The 20953-nt window shown below is 44.1% G+C and overlaps 1 protein-coding gene across 1 annotated transcript in view; it reads right to left on the minus strand.

The window, feature by feature from the left end:
* The window catches only part of hip1rb (huntingtin interacting protein 1 related b), a 142065-nt gene that overhangs the window by 2848 nt on the left and 118264 nt on the right, over positions 1–20953 (minus strand). The window contains exons 24-31 of the mRNA XM_072587407.1: positions 16411–16469; positions 16261–16291; positions 15629–15691; positions 14266–14366; positions 9870–9975; positions 8634–8757; positions 8455–8516; positions 5516–5710 (exon numbers count right to left, since the gene is read on the minus strand). Coding sequence (XP_072443508.1) covers positions 5516–5710; positions 8455–8516; positions 8634–8757; positions 9870–9975; positions 14266–14366; positions 15629–15691; positions 16261–16291; positions 16411–16469 — 741 coding nt within the window. The remainder of the gene's footprint in view (positions 1–5515; positions 5711–8454; positions 8517–8633; positions 8758–9869; positions 9976–14265; positions 14367–15628; positions 15692–16260; positions 16292–16410; positions 16470–20953) is intronic.

Genomic DNA, 20953 nt, shown 5'->3' on the forward strand with positions numbered 1-20953 from the left:
GCCCATCTATGTATCCTGTCAATGTCCCGCTGCAGCCTACAACAGCCCTCTGTCAACGACACCTTCAACCTTTGTGTCATCTGCAAACTTGCTGACCCATCCTTCAATCCCCTCATCCAAGTCATTAGTAAAAATTACAAACAGCAGAGGCCCAAGGACAGAGCCCTGTGGAACACCACTCACTACTGACTTCCAGGCAGAATATGTTCCTTCTACTGCCACTTGCTGTCTTCTGTTGGCCAGCCAATTCTGTATCCAGACAGCTAAGTTCCCCTGTATCCCATTCCTCCTGACCTTCTGAATGAGCCTACCATGGGGAACCTTATCAAATGCCTTGCTAAAGTCCATATACACCACATCCACAGCTGGACCCTCATCAACTTTTCTCGTCACATCCTCAAAGAACTCAATAAGGTTTGTGAGGCATGACCTGCCCCTCACAAAGCAGTGTTGACTGCATTTAATCAAGCCATGCTCTTCCAGATGGTCATAAATCCTGTCCCTCAGAATCCTTTCTAACACCTTGCATATGACAGACATGAGACTTACTGGTCTGTAATTGCTGGGGATTTCCCTATTTCCTCTCTTGGAGAGGAATTACATTTGCCTCTCTCCAGTCCTCAGGTACGACTCCAGTGGTGGAGAGCGAGGATGCAAAGATCTTCGCAAGTGGTGAAGCAATTGCATTTCTCGTTTCCCAAAACAGCCGAGGACAAATTTGGTCCGGGCCTGGCAACTTGTCAATCTTAATGTTTGACAAAAGTTTCAGCACATCAGCTTCCTCTATCTCTATCCATTCCAGCATGCACACCTGCTCTTCAAAGGTTTCATTCACTACAAAGTTTGTTTCTTTCGTAAAGACAGAAGCAAAAAACTCATTTAGGCCTTCCCCTACCTCCTCAGACTCCACACACAAGTTCTCTATGCTATCCCTGATCGGCCCTACTCTTTCTTTGACCATTCTCTTATTCCTCACATAAGTGTAAAATGCCTTTGTGTTCTCCCTAATCCGTTCTGCTAAGCCTTTCTCGTGCCCACTCCTGGCTCTCCTCAGACCATTTTTGAGCTCCTTCCTCGCCTGCCTGTAATCCTCTCGAGCTGAGCTTGACCCTAGCTTCCTCCACCTTATATACGCTACCTTCTTCCTTTTGACGAGAAGCTCCACCGCTCTCGTCATCCAAGGTTCCTTTATCTTACCCCTTCTTGCCTGTCTCAGAGGGACATATTTATTCATCACTCGCAACAACTGTTCCTTAAACAGTCTCCACATGTCTATAGTGCCTTTACCATGGAACAATTGCTCCCAGTCCATGCTTCCTAACTCATGTCTAATCTTGGAGGTCTATAAAATCATGAGGGGCATGGATAGGATAAATAGACAAGGTATTTTCCCTGGGGTGGGGTGTCCAGAACTAGAGGGCATAGGTTTAGGGTGAAAGGGGAAAGATATAAAACACACCTAACAGGCAACCTTTTCATGCAGAGGCCAAGTGCTGGAAAATGGGACTTTATTAGGTTATGATATCTGTTCCGCGTGGACGAGTTGGACGTAAGGGTCTGTTTCCATGGTGTACATCTCTGTGACTCTATGTGGATCATTGGGATACCTTCTGGGGAAGGTGGGACCTGTACAAGGAAGATGGGTTGCACCTGAACTGAAGGGGCACTAATATGCTGGGCAGGAGCTAGACCTCTTCTGGAGGGTTTGTTCGGGGAATGGGAACTGGAGCTACAGAGCAGAGGATGAAGTTGCTGGTGAACTGGCAGATACAGCATGCAGAGAATCTGAGGTGGGATAGACTGTTGATAAGGCCATGTTGCAGTCAGTGCGTTGGGTTGAAATGTGACTATTTTAATGCAAGAGGTTTCAGGAATAAGGGTCATGAACTTAGACCATTGATCAGTACTTGGAACTATGATGTTGTGTCCATCAGAGACTTTGATATCACAGGGGCTGGAATGGTTGTTGGATGTTCCAGGGTTTAGATGTTTCAAAAGGAATAGGGAAGGAGGTAAAAGAGATGGACAGTGGCACTGCTAATCAGGGATTGTATCACCGCTGCAGAAAGGGAGGTCATCGAGGAGGGTTTGTTTACAGGGTCAGTATGTGTGGAAGTCAGAAAAAGGAAAGGAGCAGTTACTTTCTTGGGAGTTTTCAACAGAACCCCCCCCCCCCCCACCACCACCCAGTAGCAACAGAGTTATGAAGAAGCAAATTGGGAGGCAGATTTTGGAAAGGTGCAGAAGTAACGGTTATTGTCATGGGTGACTTTAACTTGCCTAATATTGATTGGAACCTCCTTAGTTCAAATAATGTGGATGGAGCAATTTTTGTAGGTGTCCAGGAAGGGTTCCTGACTCAATATGTGGATAGGCCGATGAGAGGGGAGGCCATATTGGATTTGGTGCTCGGCAACGAACCAGGCCAGGTGTCAGATCTCTTGGTGGGAGAGCATTTTGGTGATAGTGATCACAACTCCCTAACCTTTACTGTAATCATTGAGAGGGATAGGAGCAGACTGTAATGGGAAGTATTTAATTGGGGGAGGGGGAATTAGAATGCTATTAGGCAGGAACCAGAGTGTCTAAATTGGGAACCGATGTTCTCAGGAAAATGCATGACAAATGTGGAGGTTGTTTTGGGAGCACTTGCTGATAGTGCTGGATAGGTTTGACTCACTCACTGAGGCAAAGAAGGGATGGCAGGTTGAAAGAACCTTGGGTGACAAGGGAACATCTAGTCAAGAAGAAAGAAGCTTACTTAAGGTTGAGGATGCAAAGATCAGACCGGGTTCTAGAAGGTTACAAGATAGTTAGCCAGGAAAGAACTGAATAATGGACTTGGGAGAGCTAGAAAGGGCATGAAAAAGCTTTAGCGGGTAGGAATAAGGAAAACCATAAGGCATTGTACACATAGGTGAGAAACTAGAGGATGGCCAGGGTGAGGGTAGGGCCAATCAGGGATAGTGGAGGGAACTTATGCCTGGAGTTGGAGGAGGTAGGGGAGGTCCTTAATGAATACTTTCCTTCAATATTCAGTAGTGAGAGGGACCTTGTTTGTGAGGACAGCACGAAATAGGCTGATATGCTCAAATAGGTTGATGTTAAGAAGGAGGATGTGCTGAAAACTTTGAAAAATGTAAGGATAGGCAAGTCCTCTGGACCAGGTGGGATATACCCTAGGTTACTACAGGAAGCGGGGAAGAGATTGCTGCACCTTTGGCGATTGATCTTTGTATCCTCATTGTCCACTCGAGTCGTGCCAGATGATTGGAGGGTGGCAAATGTTATTCCCTTGTTCAAGAAAGGGAATAGCGTAATCCTGGGAATTACATGCTAGTCAGTCCTACATCTGTGGTAGGCAAATTATTGGAGAGGATTCTGAAATACTATTTAATCAAACTATGGTTTTCCAAGTTATCATAAAGATAGTCAGCATGACTTTGAGAGAGGCAGGTCATGTCTCTGGGCTGATAAGTGGCAGGTGGAGTTCTTTGAGGATATGATAAAACAGTGGATTTTAGCATCAAATTTCTCAGGATAGGCTCATTCAGAACGTAAGGAGGCATGGGATACAGGGAAACCTGTCTGTCTGGATGCAGAATTGGCTGGCCCATAGAAGACAGAGTGATAGAAGATGGCAAGTATTCAGCTTGGAGCTCGGTGGCCAGTGGTGTCCCAATAGGGATCTGTCCTGGGACCTCTGTCCTTTGTGATTTTTATAAATGACTTGGATGAGGAAGTGGAACGGTGGAGGCTGATGACACAAAGGTTGGTGGAGTGGTGAATAGTGGTGAGAGCTGTTGTAAGTTGCACTGGGACATTGATGGGATGCAAAACTGGGCTGATAAGTGGCAGGTGGAGTTCAACCTTGAAAGATCTGAAGTGATTCATTTTGAAAGGTTGAGTTTGGATACAGGGTTAAAAGTAGGATTCTTGGGCAGTGTGGAAGAACAGAGGGATCTTGAGGTGCATGTCCATATAGTCCTCAAAGTTGTTACCAAAGTTGATAGGGTTGTTAAGGTGTATGGTGTGTTGGCTTTCAATAGTAGGGGAATTGGGTTTAAGAGCCATGAGATTATGCTGCAGCTCTATAGACCTCTAGTTATGAGTGTTTGTTTTTATTTTCCCCCTCTGACTCCATTTTGATTAATCCCTGCTCTTTCCTTCCCTTTCTTGATCATTTTAGCATTGCCCTTTGTTGAGAAGGGCACTGTTTGCCATTGGTCACTTGGGTGTTTCCTTTCTTCCTGGTGGTGGAATATAAACAAAGATTTACACAATTGTTGTTCTTCACTATGTCCTACACCTGCACACATGTGACATGGTGCTGGGAAATGAATAAACACTACTGTTGTTAGGCAGTAGTGTGGGGTTTATTTAAAAAAATGGAGCTCTGGTTAGACAACACTTGGAAATATTGTGTTCAGTTCTGGTTGTCTCATTAGAGGAAGGATGTAGAAGCTTTAGAGAGGGTGCAGAGATTTACTGGGTTGCTGCTTAGACTGGAGGGTATTTCTTATAAAGAAAAATCGAGGGAGCTAAGGCTTTTCTCATTGGAGTGAAGAAAGGTGAGAGGTGACTTAATAGAGGTGTACAGGATGATTAGAGGCACAGGTGGAGTGAATAGTCAGACTTTTTTCCAGGGCAGAAATGACTATCACAAGGGGCCATAACTTTAAGGTGACTGGAGGAAGATTTAGAGATGTCAAAGGTTGGCTCTTTACTACCACTGCTGACAGTGTATTCCACACACTCACCATTCTGTGTAGAGTCAGATACATTCGGGACATTTAAGCGACTCTTGGATAGGTGAATGGGTGATAGTAAAATGGGAGGGTGAGTAGGATAAAAGGTCAGCACAAATAGAAGGGCCTGTAGTGTGCTGTGCTGTTTTATGTTCTACCTTTTCCAAAGTTTGACCACCACCTGCAAGCCACATCGCATGAATTAATAAGAAAGTCAGTTTGAACAATAAATGTAACATGGTACTCTGTGAGAACCTGCTGCGTGTCTCACACTTTGCAGCAGTAAATATGTTTCAGAAAGTTCTGAATTTGTTGCGAAACACTGAGATAGCCCAAGATCACAAAGTGCTATATAAATACAATGGCTCCATCTCTGGCTTTCTCTCCCCTGACCCACCCTCAACATGAACCATTTAAGAATCCTCAGAATCCGGTCCCTGAAATCATGGGCTCATGGGGTAGCGGAAGTGCCTTAGGAGGAGAGATGGAGGAGAGTGGAAGTGGTGAACCTTTGGAATTCTTTGCTCCAGAGGGCTGTGGAAGTGCAGTCACGGATTGTTCATGACTGCGATCAATAGAATTCCAGACATGGTTTTTAAAAATCACCAAGGTATATCTGCAAAAAACAGACATTGAGGGAGAAGATGAACCATGATCTAGTTGAACCGCACAACAGGCTAGAAGAGCTGAATGGCTTACACGATCTCCTATTTCCTATGTTCCTATCCCATTTGCAGAAACTAATACAACTGTTAGAATAGACTTGCCTGAGTATCCTTCTTTGCTGGGATGTTGGGTTTTTGGGAAAGTGGTGGCTTCTTGGAAATTTCCGGTTTAGAAGGTGGCTTTTCATCCTCCAATATTTCATCACACATTCCTCCCAGGTCATAGTGTTTCTTCCTTAAATCTCCCAGTTTCATTCTCTCCTGCTGCAGTTTATTTTCCAGCTCCAACACTTTCACCTGGATGGAGGTTAGAAAGTGGTCAGTTAGAGATTTCAAATCTCTCGAGTGCTATGACATAATATTCCCCAGGTATTTGGAATCAGGGAGAAAGACTCAAAAGCTTAACTTGAAAAAAAATTGGGCAAACTAGATTTTGTTTGTGTAGGAGGAGGAGGAGGAGGAAGAATGATAACATAGACAAGTGACGTAAACCAGAAATTTCAACATATACTGATGTCATTGCCAAACCCTATTTCACAATGTCGCAAGCAATTCAACAGTACGTCTAATGCCAACATAGGCAAGTTCCTCAAGACCAGAGTTCGATCGAGGTGGCTATTTTGAAAATGTAAAGAGGGCGAGTGAGTAGAGAGGAATTGCAACAATATCATTAATGAGGGTTTCCTGTTGATTGGCTGACAAGAGACAGAAAAACTGTAGATGCTGGAATCTAAAGTAAACCAGCAGGAGACTGGGAGAACACAGCAAGCCAGGCAGCATCGGGAGGTGGAGAGATCAATGGTTTGGCTGCAACCTGCCAATCAATACAACCAGCTTCCATAGTCCAGAATGCAAATGAACTCTAGGATTCCCTGAATGAGAAGCTTTCTTTGAATATTCAAAACTTTCCTATTTCTAATGTTGATATCTAGATGGTTAATCACTGTGTGCAATAAATAGACGTTTTCTATAGTGCAAATGATGACATCATCCATAACTGCTGTCTCTTAAATGTGTCTCAATTGTGAATGTTCTTAACGTCCTCACCCATCCTCCCTGACAATATCATCTGGTAACAGTTCTTCCAATTAAACACAATGGAGGCCTATTTTAGGAACCATTACTGATTTTTCCTTGACATTTAAGGCAGTATAATCTAAACCCCCTTTCCTTACTAACACAACATCTAATATTATTCAGAAAATGCTTGGCATGCTCAAATCCTACTCAGGCCTGAGCTAGTCTAGAGGGACAGGGAAAAGGGAATACTTGAGTTTGAGAAGTAAATCTCCATCTGTTGTTGGCTTCCATCATATTTTCAATAATCTCCAAATTAAATCCAGCAGTACTACAAAACACTTGTGTAAAAAGAAATAGGTTCATAAATACGAAAGCAAAATGCTAGAAATTTGAAATTAAAATTACTAAAAACGTAAAAAAAGAGAGAAATACAGCTTAAGTTTCAGGTTAATGACCTTTCATCAGAGCTATAGGAAGATGGAAATGGTAAGTGTTTCTAAGCCAGTAGAAGCTGCATAGGCCAGCTAGGCCTCAGCTTGTCTTGTAGACACTTTGGCTTCTGCACATGCAAGGGAGTGCCCAGGAGGGAGTGCACTTTGTGACTGGTGGTTCTGGCCCTCACCAGTGTCCAACCGGATCCTGGTTAAAAATCACACACCACCAGGTTACAGTCCAACAGGTTTATGTGGAAGTACTAGCTTTCAGAGCACTACTCCTGATGAAGGTACATGTGAAAGCTAGAACTTCCAAGTAAACCTGTTGGACTGTAACCTGGTGGTGTGTGATTTTTAACTTTGTCCACCCCAGTCCAACACCAGCACCTCCACATCAACCTGATCCTAACTGCAACTTGCCTCCAAAGCTTCCACTTGCAGTTTTAACTAGGGAGTCAGTGTGCCAGCACACTGAGGAGCTGAGTTTATCATTTCATTATCAATGAGGGTGCCTGCCTCATATTCAGGCAGCACTTTCACATTTAATCCAGGTCAGCCAATGTTTCTGGGCCTCAAAAAATCCTGGCAGTTAAAGGGTCGTAAAGACAATTGGGTTCGGCAGCTAAGTATCTTGTTACAAAACTATTGGAGCCTGTCTACCTGCTTCACTGAAACCTCATGATCAAACTCTTAAACCTTCCAAACAACTGGTATCCCCAAATAAAAATTCAGAAGAACTGCGGATGCTGGAAAACAAAACAAACAGAAGGTGCTAGAAAATCTGTGCAGGCCTAGCAGCACGTTTGGAGAGAAATCCGAGTTAACATTTCAAGTCTAGTGACGTTGAACACTGTTCTGAAGAAGGATCACTGGACCTAAAATGTTAACCGATTTCCCCCACACTTTTGAGTTTGCCTCTCTGGAATCTATCAATGTCCTCCCTGTCGAGGGAAAATTCTAGTAAGAAACCAATAATAATGATTGCACTGGAGCTCCATTTTGACATATACTGGACCAGGCCAATGAGTATGTCTAATTTGTAAGCTTTCATAAAGTTCCTAAAGTCTGGAAGCAGGTCATTCAGCCCATTGAGTCCAAACTGACCCTTTAAAGAGCATCCTACCCAGCTTCCCCCCCCCCCACCCCCCCCAAACCCCCTAATCTGATCCCTTAGCCCTGCATCTCTCCCATGGGTACCTGTCCAACAGCCGGACAGCCTCCCAACCTGGCCAGCTGCAGCTGGAGGAGGAAGTTTAAAAAAGAATCCTAATCCCATCCGACTGCTAAATTCAACATGTGCTACGCAAACCCCACTCTCCCCGATCCCTTGCACTCTGAATTGATGGAGAAATATTCAACACTAGCAGAGGCTTCCCTCAGGAAAAATGGGACTCAGTACAACCATGCGTCCACTACAATTAAATAATGAGGACAATATTAATTCTCGATTACAGAATTTAGTTTTAACAAGTCGAGCTTCAAATTTGGATTGCTGTTTTGCTGTCCTGGAACACCGCACAAAAATGCACAAACGATTCCTTTTAATGCTTCATAACTAAGGGAGTCCCGAAACAAAGTCTACATTACCTGTGTTTCCATCTCCTCCTTTTTAAGTTTAATCCTTGACATTCCTGAGAAGTCCATAGTATCTATGGAACATAGAAACAGAGGCACCTTAGTAACAGAATCTAAGTGGACACAAGATGCAAAACATCAAATCTCCACCAAAGCCTTGTTAACCAGCAAACTTCATGTGATCCCAGTACCTTTATCTTCAATTTGCTCCTGCCCTGACTTAGTTGAAGCCACGACATTTGCAGTCATTTCATTCACGTGCCTGGAGGCCTGCTGCAGTCTGGAGAGATTTCTGCTGCTCCTGGCAGCCTTCACCTAAGGTGGGAAAACATATCCATCAGTCTCTAGAGTACCCGGCTATCAAATGTCTCATAGAAAGCAAAATGCATCCGTCCCCTTAACTAGACCATAAAGAAGGTGGACACCAAACTGGGTAGAGAGAGGAAAAGCAGAATTTATAAGGGGAACTGGAGTACAGCAAATGCAACATGTTTCAGCAGCCTGAAAAATAGGAGTGTGAAGTGAAAAAGTACAGGAATTGAGGGGATGAACGAATAACCGTCAAAGAAGAAGTGTAGAAAAACTAGGACTAAAAATGTGACAGAGGAGTGGAAACAATTTGAAAATCCACTGAAACGGGATTTACAATCAATTCATGGGCCACACTGGGTCACTTCTCATTCCTGCTGAATCCCCTGCGGCTGGGCTTTTGTTTAAGCCATTCATCGCCGAAAGTTTGTAAACTGCTCCATCACATTCTCTCCAACCCAACTGACAGGAAAAACGGAAGGGTTACCTTTGCAGTTTGCTTGTGTTCTACACTATCCCTTATTCCAATGGCACCAATTTCTCATTTGATTCCTATAATACTGAAAGATGTTGTGAAACTTGAAAGGGTTTTGCCAGGGTTGGAGAGTTTCAGCTATAGGCAGAAGCTGAATTGACTGGGCTGTTTTCTCTGGGGCAGCGGAGGCTGAGCGGTGGCCTTATAGAGATTTATAGGTTCATGAGGGGCATGGATAGGGTGAACAGCCAAGGTCTTTTCCCTAAGATTGGGGAGTTCAAAACTAGAGGGCATAGATTTAAGGTGAGGGGGAAAGATTTAAAAAGGCACCCAAGAGGCAACTTTTTCACATGTACGGTGGTGGTGCACGTATGGAACAAACTGTCAGAGGAAGTGGTGGAGGCTGGTACAATTACAACATTTAAAAGGATTCAGGATGGGTACATGAATAGGAAGGGTTTAGAGGGATGTGGGCCAAATGAAGGCAAATGGGACTAGATTAGTTTAGGATAGCTGGTCAACACGAAGATGGAGGAGTGACACCGAAGGATCTGTTTCTGCACAGTAAATCTCTACGACTAATTGCCACCCTCTTCCCCATTCCCCCTGGACATCTAAGGTCTCACTTCCTTAACCCACTCACCTTTGATGCAGCCACAAGCTGTGCTGTGCTGGCTGCGACTTCATGTGAACAGACAATCAACTCTTCGTATTTCCCAGTCTTCAGGACAACTTTATCAGCTGAATCTCTGGAATCAGAAAGATAAATGAATGGAAGTTTACAATCTTTTATTCATTTGTCCCAATCAACCATATGTGGGGAGCTGCGTCTGTTATCCACCCAGAACTAGATAGGGACTAGGGAAGAAATGAGAGAACCTGGAACAGGCTCAGCGAGAAAGGAGGTGAACAGGCTTGATCCTTCAATTCATTCTTCTGAGAAAATGTCAAATAAAGCTGGGTCCCTTACTGAAAATTCCTAGTGCTCAGAAATTGGAAAGTCTATGCTCAGTTCTTGGTTCACAGTTGCAGAAATTCCAATTCAATGGAAAGTTTAGTAACCTTTGTAAGAAATGGCTTCACATCAAAAAACACAGAAACAAACTAGATTAAAAAAAGCTTGCATTCAACAGCATTAATACCAGCAATGAAAGAAATAACGAAGATGGATAAAATCATCATAAGCCCAATAGACCAGCATGTCTTTTTCCTGTCTTGGTGTTTGTTTATTTATTTTCAATGGACTTTGTTTCACATTTTATTTTTAAGCATTCCTGATCAGTTCATTCACAAACAAGACCACCGGGTGATAAGCACTGAGCTGTCATACAGCTATTGTTTTAAGATTCTGGCTTTGTCCCAGTTTCACAGAAAACAGAAACCATATGAACATGATCTCCTCACACTGCTGTGCTAAGGCCATCTCTATGACAGAATGTGAACTTGGTTCCGCAGGCCTGGGGAGGGGGTGGCTTGCAATGCGTTAAGTGTCATTGCAAACAATCTGTTTCATGCAGAGGGTGGTGTGTATGCAATGAGCTGCCAGATGAAATGGTGGAGGCTGGTACAATTACAACATTTAAAAGGCATAAGAATAGGAAGGGATTAGAGGGATATGGGCGGCACGGTGGCACAGTGGTTAGCACTGCTGCCTCACAGCGCCAGAGACCCGGGTTCAATTCCCGCCTCAGGCGACTAACTGTGTGGAGTTTGCACTTTCTCCCCGTGTCTGCGTGGGTTTCCTCCGGGTGCTCCGGTTTCCTCCCACAGTCCAAAGATGTGCAGGTCAGGTGAATTGGCCATGCTAAAATTGCCCGTAGTGTTAGGTAAGGGGTAGATGTAGAGGTATGGGTGGGTTGCGCTTTGACGAGTTGGTGTGGACTTGTTGGGCCTAAGGGCCTGTTTCCACACTGTAAGTAATCTAATCACAAATGATTCCAGGGAATCCTTTCAAATAGGGATACAACACGAACAGATAGACAGAAAATTGAACACCAAGAAAACTTGATTTTCCGGCATACGGGACAAAACTTAAAAAAAAGACGGTATGAACTTAAACATCTGTCACGCCTAATGCAATGCTTGAGCTTGGTGCTTTTCTGCAAGTTTCATGATATCAGGCTCCAAATTAGGTTAGGCTTGGGTAGTTCATCGGTTCAGTTGCCAGGGCTCCCATAAACCCTTGGGGGACCCCTTCTCAGTTTTCAGTCTGTGGCCCCCTTCAAATGTGCCTTAGCAGCCGCGCTCTAAGGGGTAATTAAATAGAAATTGCTCTCATGTGACACCTAGTGGATAGTTATCCAAGAAACAGTAGCTGTTGTGTAAGAATAACATTGAGTGAAGTCGGTGAACAATGCAAAAATACAACTATGTACATTTAGTGCTGCTGAAAATAGTCAATAATAAAAAATGAGACAGTTCATTATGTTATTGGAAAAGTGATCCTGGACATTTAAAATATAAAACCTCTGCAGGCAAAGCCATTCTTGACATGTGTGGGGCTGTGTTATATCTATTTTGTTTTAGCTAATTTTCAAGCTTTTCGCATATTATCAGTTTCATCAACAGGAAATATTTCTTCTCTGAACAAACTTGATCACAAACTTGGAATAATTAAACCTTCAATGAGGTGGGTTGCAGTTGTTGGTAAAATTCAAAACAACCCATAACATGCTACAATCTTGATTTTATTTATTGGGAGTTTTAAAAAAAGACGTGCATTTATATAACCACCAGAAGTCTCAAAGTACTTTACAGTCATTGATGTATTACTGAAGTGTGGTTATTATTGTAAAGTAGGCTAAGGTCTCAATTAACCAGTGAACAGTCAGCTCTCACAAACAGCAATATGCCTACAGCTGGGATAATTGAGGTGGCACAGTTGCTCAGTGGTTAGCACGGCTGCCTCACAACACCAGGGACCTGGGTGCAATTCCACACTTAGGTGACTGTCCGTGTGGAGTTTACATGTCCTCCGGTGTCTGTGTCCATTTCCACTGGGTGCTCTGTTTCCTCCTACAGTCCAAAGATGTGCAAGTTAGGTGGAATGGCATGCTAAATTTCCCATACTGTTCAGGGACGTGCAGGCTAGGTGGCTTAGCTGTAGGGAATGCAGGGTTACAGGGATAGGGTAGCGGGATGGGTCCTGGTGGGATGGTCTTTGGAGGGTTGGTGTGGACTTGATGGGCTGAGTGGCCTGCTTCCACACTGGAGAGATAATAGCCAGGTGTCAATTAAGGGATAAAGTTTGGCAAGGACACCTGGGATAACTCCCTTGGTGTTTGAAGTTGTGCCATGGAATCTTTCACATGAACCACAAAAAGACCTTGGTTTAAAGGCGACTTAGAAGGATGGCATCTCTGACGGTGCAGCACTCTTTCACTATTGCACTGGAGTGTCAGCTTTGATTTTTGTGCCTAAGTCTTGGATTGGGACCCGAACACAATCTTCTGATTCGGAGCCAAGAATAGGGTAGTGGTAGCATCCCTACCTCTGGGTCAAAAGCACCAGGCTTGATTCCAACACCAGGATGTGGTGGTCAGAGGAGGTGCATTCATAATGTAGTCAAACAGATTGGAAGCATTGACAAGCTGAGCATCAATGTGCCTGATGGCAAGCAGGAAGAGCAGCCAGATGGAACTGGCAAACCGTTACAGAAATCTGCCCATAGACATGGACCAATCCAAAGGTTCAAACCATTGGGAAAATGAGGGCAAGAGAAAAGACAGACTACCCTTTTGCTTCTGAAAGTGTTGGAAGAATTGTTATTTAAAGAGCAAAGTTCAACTCATACAAAACCTGGTTTAATAAAGAGGGTGTGTGTAATATGATTCTGCAGTCGATAACTGAAGCAGAAACAAGGTCAACATTCGAGAATAGATTAGACAGGCAGTTTGAAAGAGAAAGGAAGAAAGGGACATTATTGTTCATGTGGAGGATATGCACGCACTGGGAGTAAATACAACTGGCTTGTGCTGATATTCATAGGTAATATTGTCTGATGTAAGCAATATCAGGGTTAGAGTATCAAATACTAAGATTCAACCTAATTTCTAAAGATGAAAACCAACCTGTGAGAAGGAGCTTTGTCCTGATTGGAGAGAGCTGTTCATTTGTTCCTCACTAATCTGCAGGGTCAAAAACCCAGATCATCTTCATGTTACTCCACTCTGTACTGACACACACTCATTGCTCTGTCATACTGAGCACGAACTGATTTCAGGAAACCCAGTGATTGTGTGACACCAGAACGTCTGTCAGACAGATATTTTCCTCCCATTATTGTGACAGTCCAGTAATAGATCAGGAGCAATGAAGGGTCAGGTACATAATTCTTTGAAGTTTACATCACACACAGTCAGGGTGGTTTAAAAGGCGTTTAGCACACTTGCCTTCATTGCTTAGTCCTTTGAGTGTAAGAGTTAGGAGGTCATGTTGAGGTTGTACAGGACATTGGTGAGGCCTCTTCTGGAGTACTGTGTACAGCACTGGCCACCTAGTTATAGGTAGGATATTATTGGAGAGGGATCAGAAGAGATTTACCAAGATGTTGCTAGGTATGGATGGTGAGTTATTATGAAAGGAAGGACAGACTGGGACTTTTTTCACTGGATTGTCGGAGGTTAATAGAAACTGATAAAATAATGAGGTTTATAGATAGGGTTAATGGCAGTTATCTTTTCCCTAGAATGGGAAATTGCAAGTAAAAGGCACATATTTTTAAGGTGAGACGAGAGACATTTTTACAAAAAAAAAGAGGGGTATATGTTTTACACAGAGGGTGGTTCACGTGTGGAATGAACTTCCTGAGGAAGTCATGGATGTGGGTATAATTACAATATTTAAAAGACATTTGGGTAAGTACATGAATAGGAAAGGTTTGGAGGGATATGGGCCAGAAGCAGGCAGGTGGGACTCGTGTAGTTTGGGATTACATTCAGCATGGACTGGTTGGACCAAAGGGTCTGTTTCTGTGCTGTATGATTCTATAAGTACATGTAAATATAATTTCTCCAGTAAGTAACTAAAATAGTACTTACACCAGTTGGGTTGCACCCCATCCCACAGCTTTGGAAGCAGATATCAGGCCTTCTGTCCAACGGGAATTCTTAGCATAGAATTCTTTTGGTGTTGCTGCCCCCTGTAAATGCAAACATTATTTCACTAACTGTATTTCAATATTTCACCACCGAAAGGATCCATTGGTTTTATAACATCATTGTAAACAGCCAGGGATATTCACAGAATATTGTTTAATTGACCTCAGATAGTTGTCTTTGCGATCTCTTTGTCCCTTCATGGAGATTAGATGGGCGGTCATACAATAAATTGTCAGCATGGGTTAGATTCAATTGAATTGTCAGTCTAAATCCTATCATTTACCTTGTGTTTGTAAGACTGTCAACGTGCTGAACTCAGAGAGTTAATCAGTAACAATACAGATAAGGTGAAGCATAATGACCACCTGAAGGATAACGTGATTGTGTTCAAGGTGACCTCTCCAGGTATGCTGAATCCATAGATTAAAGTTCTACTTTGCCACAGGAGTTATGGATGTGATTCCAAGAATGGCATTTTAAAAAAATCAGGGTGTGTGTTAGAAAAAGAATCTGCATGGATTTGGCATCAATTTAACATAATGACGCTGTTACAAGTCCCCAACCCCCAGCCTAAGCAATCTTGAGCCTAATTGGTCAACAGGAGAAAGTGAGGACTGCAGATGCTGGAGATCAGAGCTGAAAATGTGTTGCTGGAAAAGCGCAGCAGGTCAGGCAGCATTCAAGGAACAGGAGAATCGACGTTCGGGCATGAGCCCTTCTTCAGGAATCGTCCGGAGTCCGTGCGGGGGCAGTCGGTTCCGTAGGCAGGTGCTGAGGACGGAGATGTGGCTGTGGTAGCGTTTGAGAACGTGGCTGAAGAGCTTCTGGGCAGAGGAGGAGATGACCTGGGGTGTGCAGTGAGAGAGGGTCTCACTGAAATCCTTGTAGAGGGAGGAAGAGAGCTTCTTCAAGGAAGGCATCCTTGCAAGAGGATTCGCAGTAGGTTAAAATCTTCTAGGAGAAAGTGAGGACTGCAGATGCTGGAGATCAGAGCTGAAAATGTTGCTGGAAAAGCGCAGCAGGTCAGGCAGCATCCAAGGAGCAGCAGAATCGACGTTTCAGGCATGAGCCCTCTAGGAATGTTTCCTGAAGAAGGGCTCATGCCCGAAATGTCAATTCTCCTGCTCCTTGGATGCTGCCTGACCTGCTGCGCTTTTTCAGCAACACATTTTCAGCCCTAATTGGTCAACACCCATGATGAAAGGTGTCCACTAGGACGAGGGACTCTGGAGTTTGTTATGACTGAGATCATCAGGGAGATGCGACCCCAAAGTGTAACCTGGACACCAGCATCTGTCCTTACCCGTCCACTTTCCACAATCTCTTTCTGCAGACTTGTAGAAGCCATCACCAGTTGTCTTATCGCCTGAAGTGAGAGAGAATGCAGTGGTGAGTGAACATTAGGGTCATGGCAATGGATTTCAAATTCAAGAAACTCCTCTTCAGGAGGCACTACATCAAATGAACCCACTTTACTGATAAACTATCCATCTTCAGCCACAACCATCACATCTCTTCAACATCACTGTACAAGGAAACATGCTGAACTCTCTCTTACAATGAACACATATAATAACAACAAATAAAGAGCATAAGGAAGGATTATTTGAACTCAACCTTTAATAGGCACATTGTTTCCAAGTCTAGTAACAGACTATTATATTTATCATTTGATACCTAACTACCTGTACAGCTCAGTTAGCTGGATGGCAGATTTGAGATGTCGAATGATGCCAATAGCATAGGTTCAATTCCCACACTGGCTGAAGTTACCATGGAAGACTCTCCTTCTTGACCTCTCCCCTCACCTGAGGCATGGTGACCCTCAGGTTAAACCACCAACACTTGTCTTTCTTTGATCAGAAAGCTTGCCCTATGGTGACTTTACCTTTACCTTTACCCTTTTTACCAAAGAAACCAATGTGTATTTCTTACCTTCATCAGATCTGTGCAGGAGTTCAAGATTCTGCAAGTGACAGAGAGAGAAAGGAAAATGAAGTTGCCCCATTAGCATAAACAAAAAGCAAATTCAATTTGTTTCAATAAAATTGGGTTGTGTACGTGATTGGCAAATTTCTAACTGACCTTTCATTGACTTCAAGTTTAATTCCAGAGCTTCCTTTCCGGGCCTGGTTCATCATTTCCTGCAGATTAAATGACAAAGATAGACCAAAAAGGCTGGGTGAGTTATCAGTGTACTGCAGACAGCTCATCCCTGCAAAGAACTATTTGAATGGAATGATTCCCTAATGCGGGATGGGTTAAGAATTCTTCTCTGTTTATATGTTTAAATCCTTAAGGATGTCACTTAGAGATTTCTCATAAATCTCTGAAACAAAATGAATGTCTATTGCAAAATAAATACCAAACTTTCAGGCAGGTCATGAGGTATTTCCAATTTGCTTGAGAAAATTGAATATATTCTCTAAACTTTATTCAAAATAAAGATAGAAGTCAGTAGGAACATTTCAAATATTTGTAATTGCTGTCAGTGCTGTAAGGTGCTTATGTGTGAAATGATGTTGAACTTGTCAGGACTGAGATACCAACTGAAAGGGAGATGGGAACATAGTGATAATATCATTGGACTAATTTAAAATCATAGAAAATGTAGAAAATAGGAGCAAGTGTAGGCTATTCGAGCCTGCTTTGCCATTTATGATGATCATGGCTGATCATCCAACACAGTATCCTGTTCCACCTTCTCCAACTATCCTTTGACCCCTTAAGTCCCAGGTTAATGCTCTGGAGATACAGGTTCAATTCACACAGCAATTGGTAATTTAAAATTGATAGCAAGTCCCAGTGATGGAATTATTGTAAAAACGTATCCTTTAGGCAAAAAAAACTCTGCTGTTCTTGCCTGGTCTGACCTACATGTAATTCTCAACTGCTGGTCAGATTTCCAAAGGGAATTAAGGTTAGGAAACAAATGTTGGTCTTTCCAGTGATGCCTTATCCCACAAAACTATTCATTTTTAAAATGGGAACAGTGTGTTCTTAAGGTAACGAATAGAAAAACAAAAGCGATTGCACAGGAAGAGGAAACCAGCACGGGTTTCCATGGTGACTCATTATCCAGTGATCCCCTTGTGAAATACATGAATGTGAAAGCTTGTTCACAATGCTTAAAGAGTCCAGCTCTCAACAACAATGGGCAGAGTCTGGTAGGGGCCTGAGCAACGTGGGCTAAGGTGAGATTTGTGGCAGGGTTAGACGAAAAGTCCAGGAAGGCCTGTCTCGATATTGGAAGCACCGGGCTCCATCTTTTATACTTTTAACAAGCAGTGCAGTAGGTTTCTCACTAGGCAGCAGTAAGTTGCCATTCGAGAGGATTTATCGTTTGCTAATAAGCTTGTTAATGGCACGTATGGCCTCATTGATATTCACCTTCCTATCCTACCGAACAAGCTCGGTATCAGGAAATCTCAACATGGAAAACAGAGTGAACACCTGCTCGTCACCCCCATCCACTCCAAAGGGAGCACTAACATCTTAGGGCTTACTCCATAGGCGCCAGTCACATGCACCTCACACCCATAGATATTGGCGCCCAGTGTGTGCCAGCCTCTGAGAACCCTGATGACACATCTTCGATTCATTTACAGGGCCCTTCTGCATTTCAATGCAGCACCCCAGGCTGCACTAGGAACTCTCATTGTAATGCTGCAGCAGGGATACTGTGTGCTCAAGGGACAGATCCAGCTCACGGACAGGCTACAGCTCCAGATTTTTCACTCACCATTACAGTGCTCATTTACTCTGAGACTCGAGGCATCTGGGCTTTGCATTGCCTTTCAGTGCTTTGCCCCTCAGCCTCATATTACTTTCACCCTGCCTTGCTGTTTAACACACTCACAAAGCCAGGAGGCTTGGCATGGTTGTCAGCAGGCAGAGTGTGAAAGGGCATTGACTTTCTTCCCACGATGCTGTGTAGCCCTCCAGACTGCTGAGACTGTACTGGCACATATGGCAACCTCAGACCACATTGGTTTGGTGCCATGGCCTCTCTTGCTGGTCTTGGGGGAAAGAGGACATCCTGGGTCTGCCCTACAGCAAGAAATCAGTTCCTCACTTGCAAAAGCAGGCACCAACATTACTCTGCCTCATGCCCAAGACAAATATCAGGAACTGTACATGGCATCACAGACTGGCATGGCTTGCTTGGGAATTTAAAGATGGCATGGCTTGGGGTAGTTAATGAGAGGAGTCTAGTAAAGATTCAGTGAGAAAACTTTCTAGGCCTTGCGGCGAGAATCCCACCACAAAATCTCAGCGGGACTCGCACTTGATCAAAGAAAAGGTAAGATTCAGCCCAATGAGTTTTCACCCGTTGCTATTCACATCCAGCCCAGCAGATGGTGCACAAAAGCAACATCTGACACAAGCATTTACAATGTACTCTCCCTGAGTCCCTCTCTATAATGGCACAGTTGAGAGACATTGCCGTTTAAGAATTCATGCCATGCTACCCACCTTCCTGCCAGCTGATGCTCCACAATATAATAATTTAAAATACTAGCAAATTATAGAAAACCTACCACAGAAATACACCAGAAGCAATGAAAGAAATGGAGAGTGCAGCACGAATTTTGCGTTCAAGTCTTAGTGAATAACACATGGCATATTTTAAGTGAGTATAGCAAAAGGAGGCCTTTGTCTGCTCTAATTGATACCACAGAAACCACAGCCAATCCAAAAGATGCTCATTATCACCCACTACAAAAACTCTCACCAAATCTCTCACATGTGTCTCCCATCATGCTCAACACAACAGGCAATCAACTGGTTTTTATACATTTGTAAAACATGACGAGGGCTCTCAATTAAAGTAACTTTAGTGCAGAGGCTAAGTTCAGATATGCAATGAACATAGTTGGCTTATCAAGTTTGACCAAAGATTACATGAACGATATCACCAACAATAATAATTATCATAAATTTCTGATGTTCAGGAGAACCTTTGCCTGACAAAAAAGAACACCGTCCTCCCACTTCCTCCAGACCAAAGGGGTTGCCATGGGCACCCGTATGGGCCCCAGCTATGCCTGTCTCTTTGTTGGCTACGTAGAACAGTCCATCTTCCATAATTACACCAGCACCACTCCCCACCTCTTCCTCTGCTACATTGATGACTGCATTGGCGCCACCTCGTGCTCCCGCGAGGAGGTTGAGCAATTCATCAACTTCACCAACACATTCCACCCTGACCTTAAATTTACCTGGACCATCTCTGACACCTCCCTCCCCTTCCTGGACCTCTCCATCCCCATTAATGACGACTGAATTGACACCCACATTTTTTACAAACCCACCAACTCCCGCAGCTACCTGGATTACACCTCTTCCCACCCTACCTCCTGCAAAAATGCCATCCCATATTCCCAATTTCTCCACCTTCACCGTATCTGCTCCGAGGAGGACCAGTTCCATCACAGAACACACCAGATGGCCTCCTCCTTTAGAGACCGCAATTTCTCTTCCCACGTGGTTAAAGATGCCCTCCAATGCATCTCGTCTACATCCCGCACCTCCACCCTCAGACCCCACCCCTCCAACCGTAACAAGGACAGAACGCCCCTGCTGCTCACCTTCCATCCTTCAAACCTTCGCATAAACCAAATCATCCACCAACATTTCTGACACCTCCAAACGGACCCCACCACCAGACATATATTTCCCTCCCCACCCATTTCCACCTTCCGCAAAGACCGTTCCCCCCGTGACTACCTGGTCAGGTCCACGTCCCCAACAACCCACCGTCCCGTCCTGGCACCTTCCCCTGCCACCACAGGAATTGCAAAACCTGCACCCACACCTCCTCCCTCACCTCCATCCAAGGCCCTAAAGGAGCCTTCCACATCCAAAGTTTTACCTGCACATCCACCAATATCATTTATTGTATCCGTTGCTCCCGATGCGGTCTCCTCTACATTGGGGAGACTGGACACCTCTTAGCACAGCGCTTTAGGGAACATCTCCAGGACACCTGCACCAATCAACCACACCGCCCTGTGGCCCAACTTTTCAACTCCCCCTCCCACTCTGCTGAGGACATGCGAGGTCCTGGGCCTCCTTCACCACTGCTCCCTCACCACCCGACGCCTGGAGGAAGAACGCCTCATCTTCCGCCTTAGAACACTTCAACCCCAGGGCATCAATGCGGACTTCAACAGTTTCCTCATTTCCCCTTCCCCCACCTCACCCCAGTTCCAAACTTCCAGCTCAGCACTGTCCCCATGACTTGTCCTAACTGCCTATCTTCTTTCCCACCGATCCACTCCACCCTCCTCCCTAACCTATCACCTTCATCCCCTCCCCTACTCACCTATTGTACTCTATGCTACTTTCTCCCCACCCCCACCCTCCTCTCATTTATCTCTCCACCCTTCAGGCACTCTGCCTGTATTCCTGATGAAGGGCTTTTGCCCAAAACGTCGATTTTACTTCTCTTCGGATGCTGCCTGACCTGCTGTGCTTTTCCAGTACCACTAATCCAAAATCTGGTTTCCAGCATCTGTAGTCATTGTTTTTACCCAATACAGAACACTGTAGCAACAGTCTACAGGGAGTTGACCAGGATTGCAGAGACAGACAACAGAAATTAGGGAAATTATTCCAAACCATT

The sequence above is a fragment of the Chiloscyllium punctatum genome, chromosome 17 (assembly GCF_047496795.1).
Source record: "Chiloscyllium punctatum isolate Juve2018m chromosome 17, sChiPun1.3, whole genome shotgun sequence".
NCBI lineage: Eukaryota > Metazoa > Chordata > Chondrichthyes > Orectolobiformes > Hemiscylliidae > Chiloscyllium > Chiloscyllium punctatum.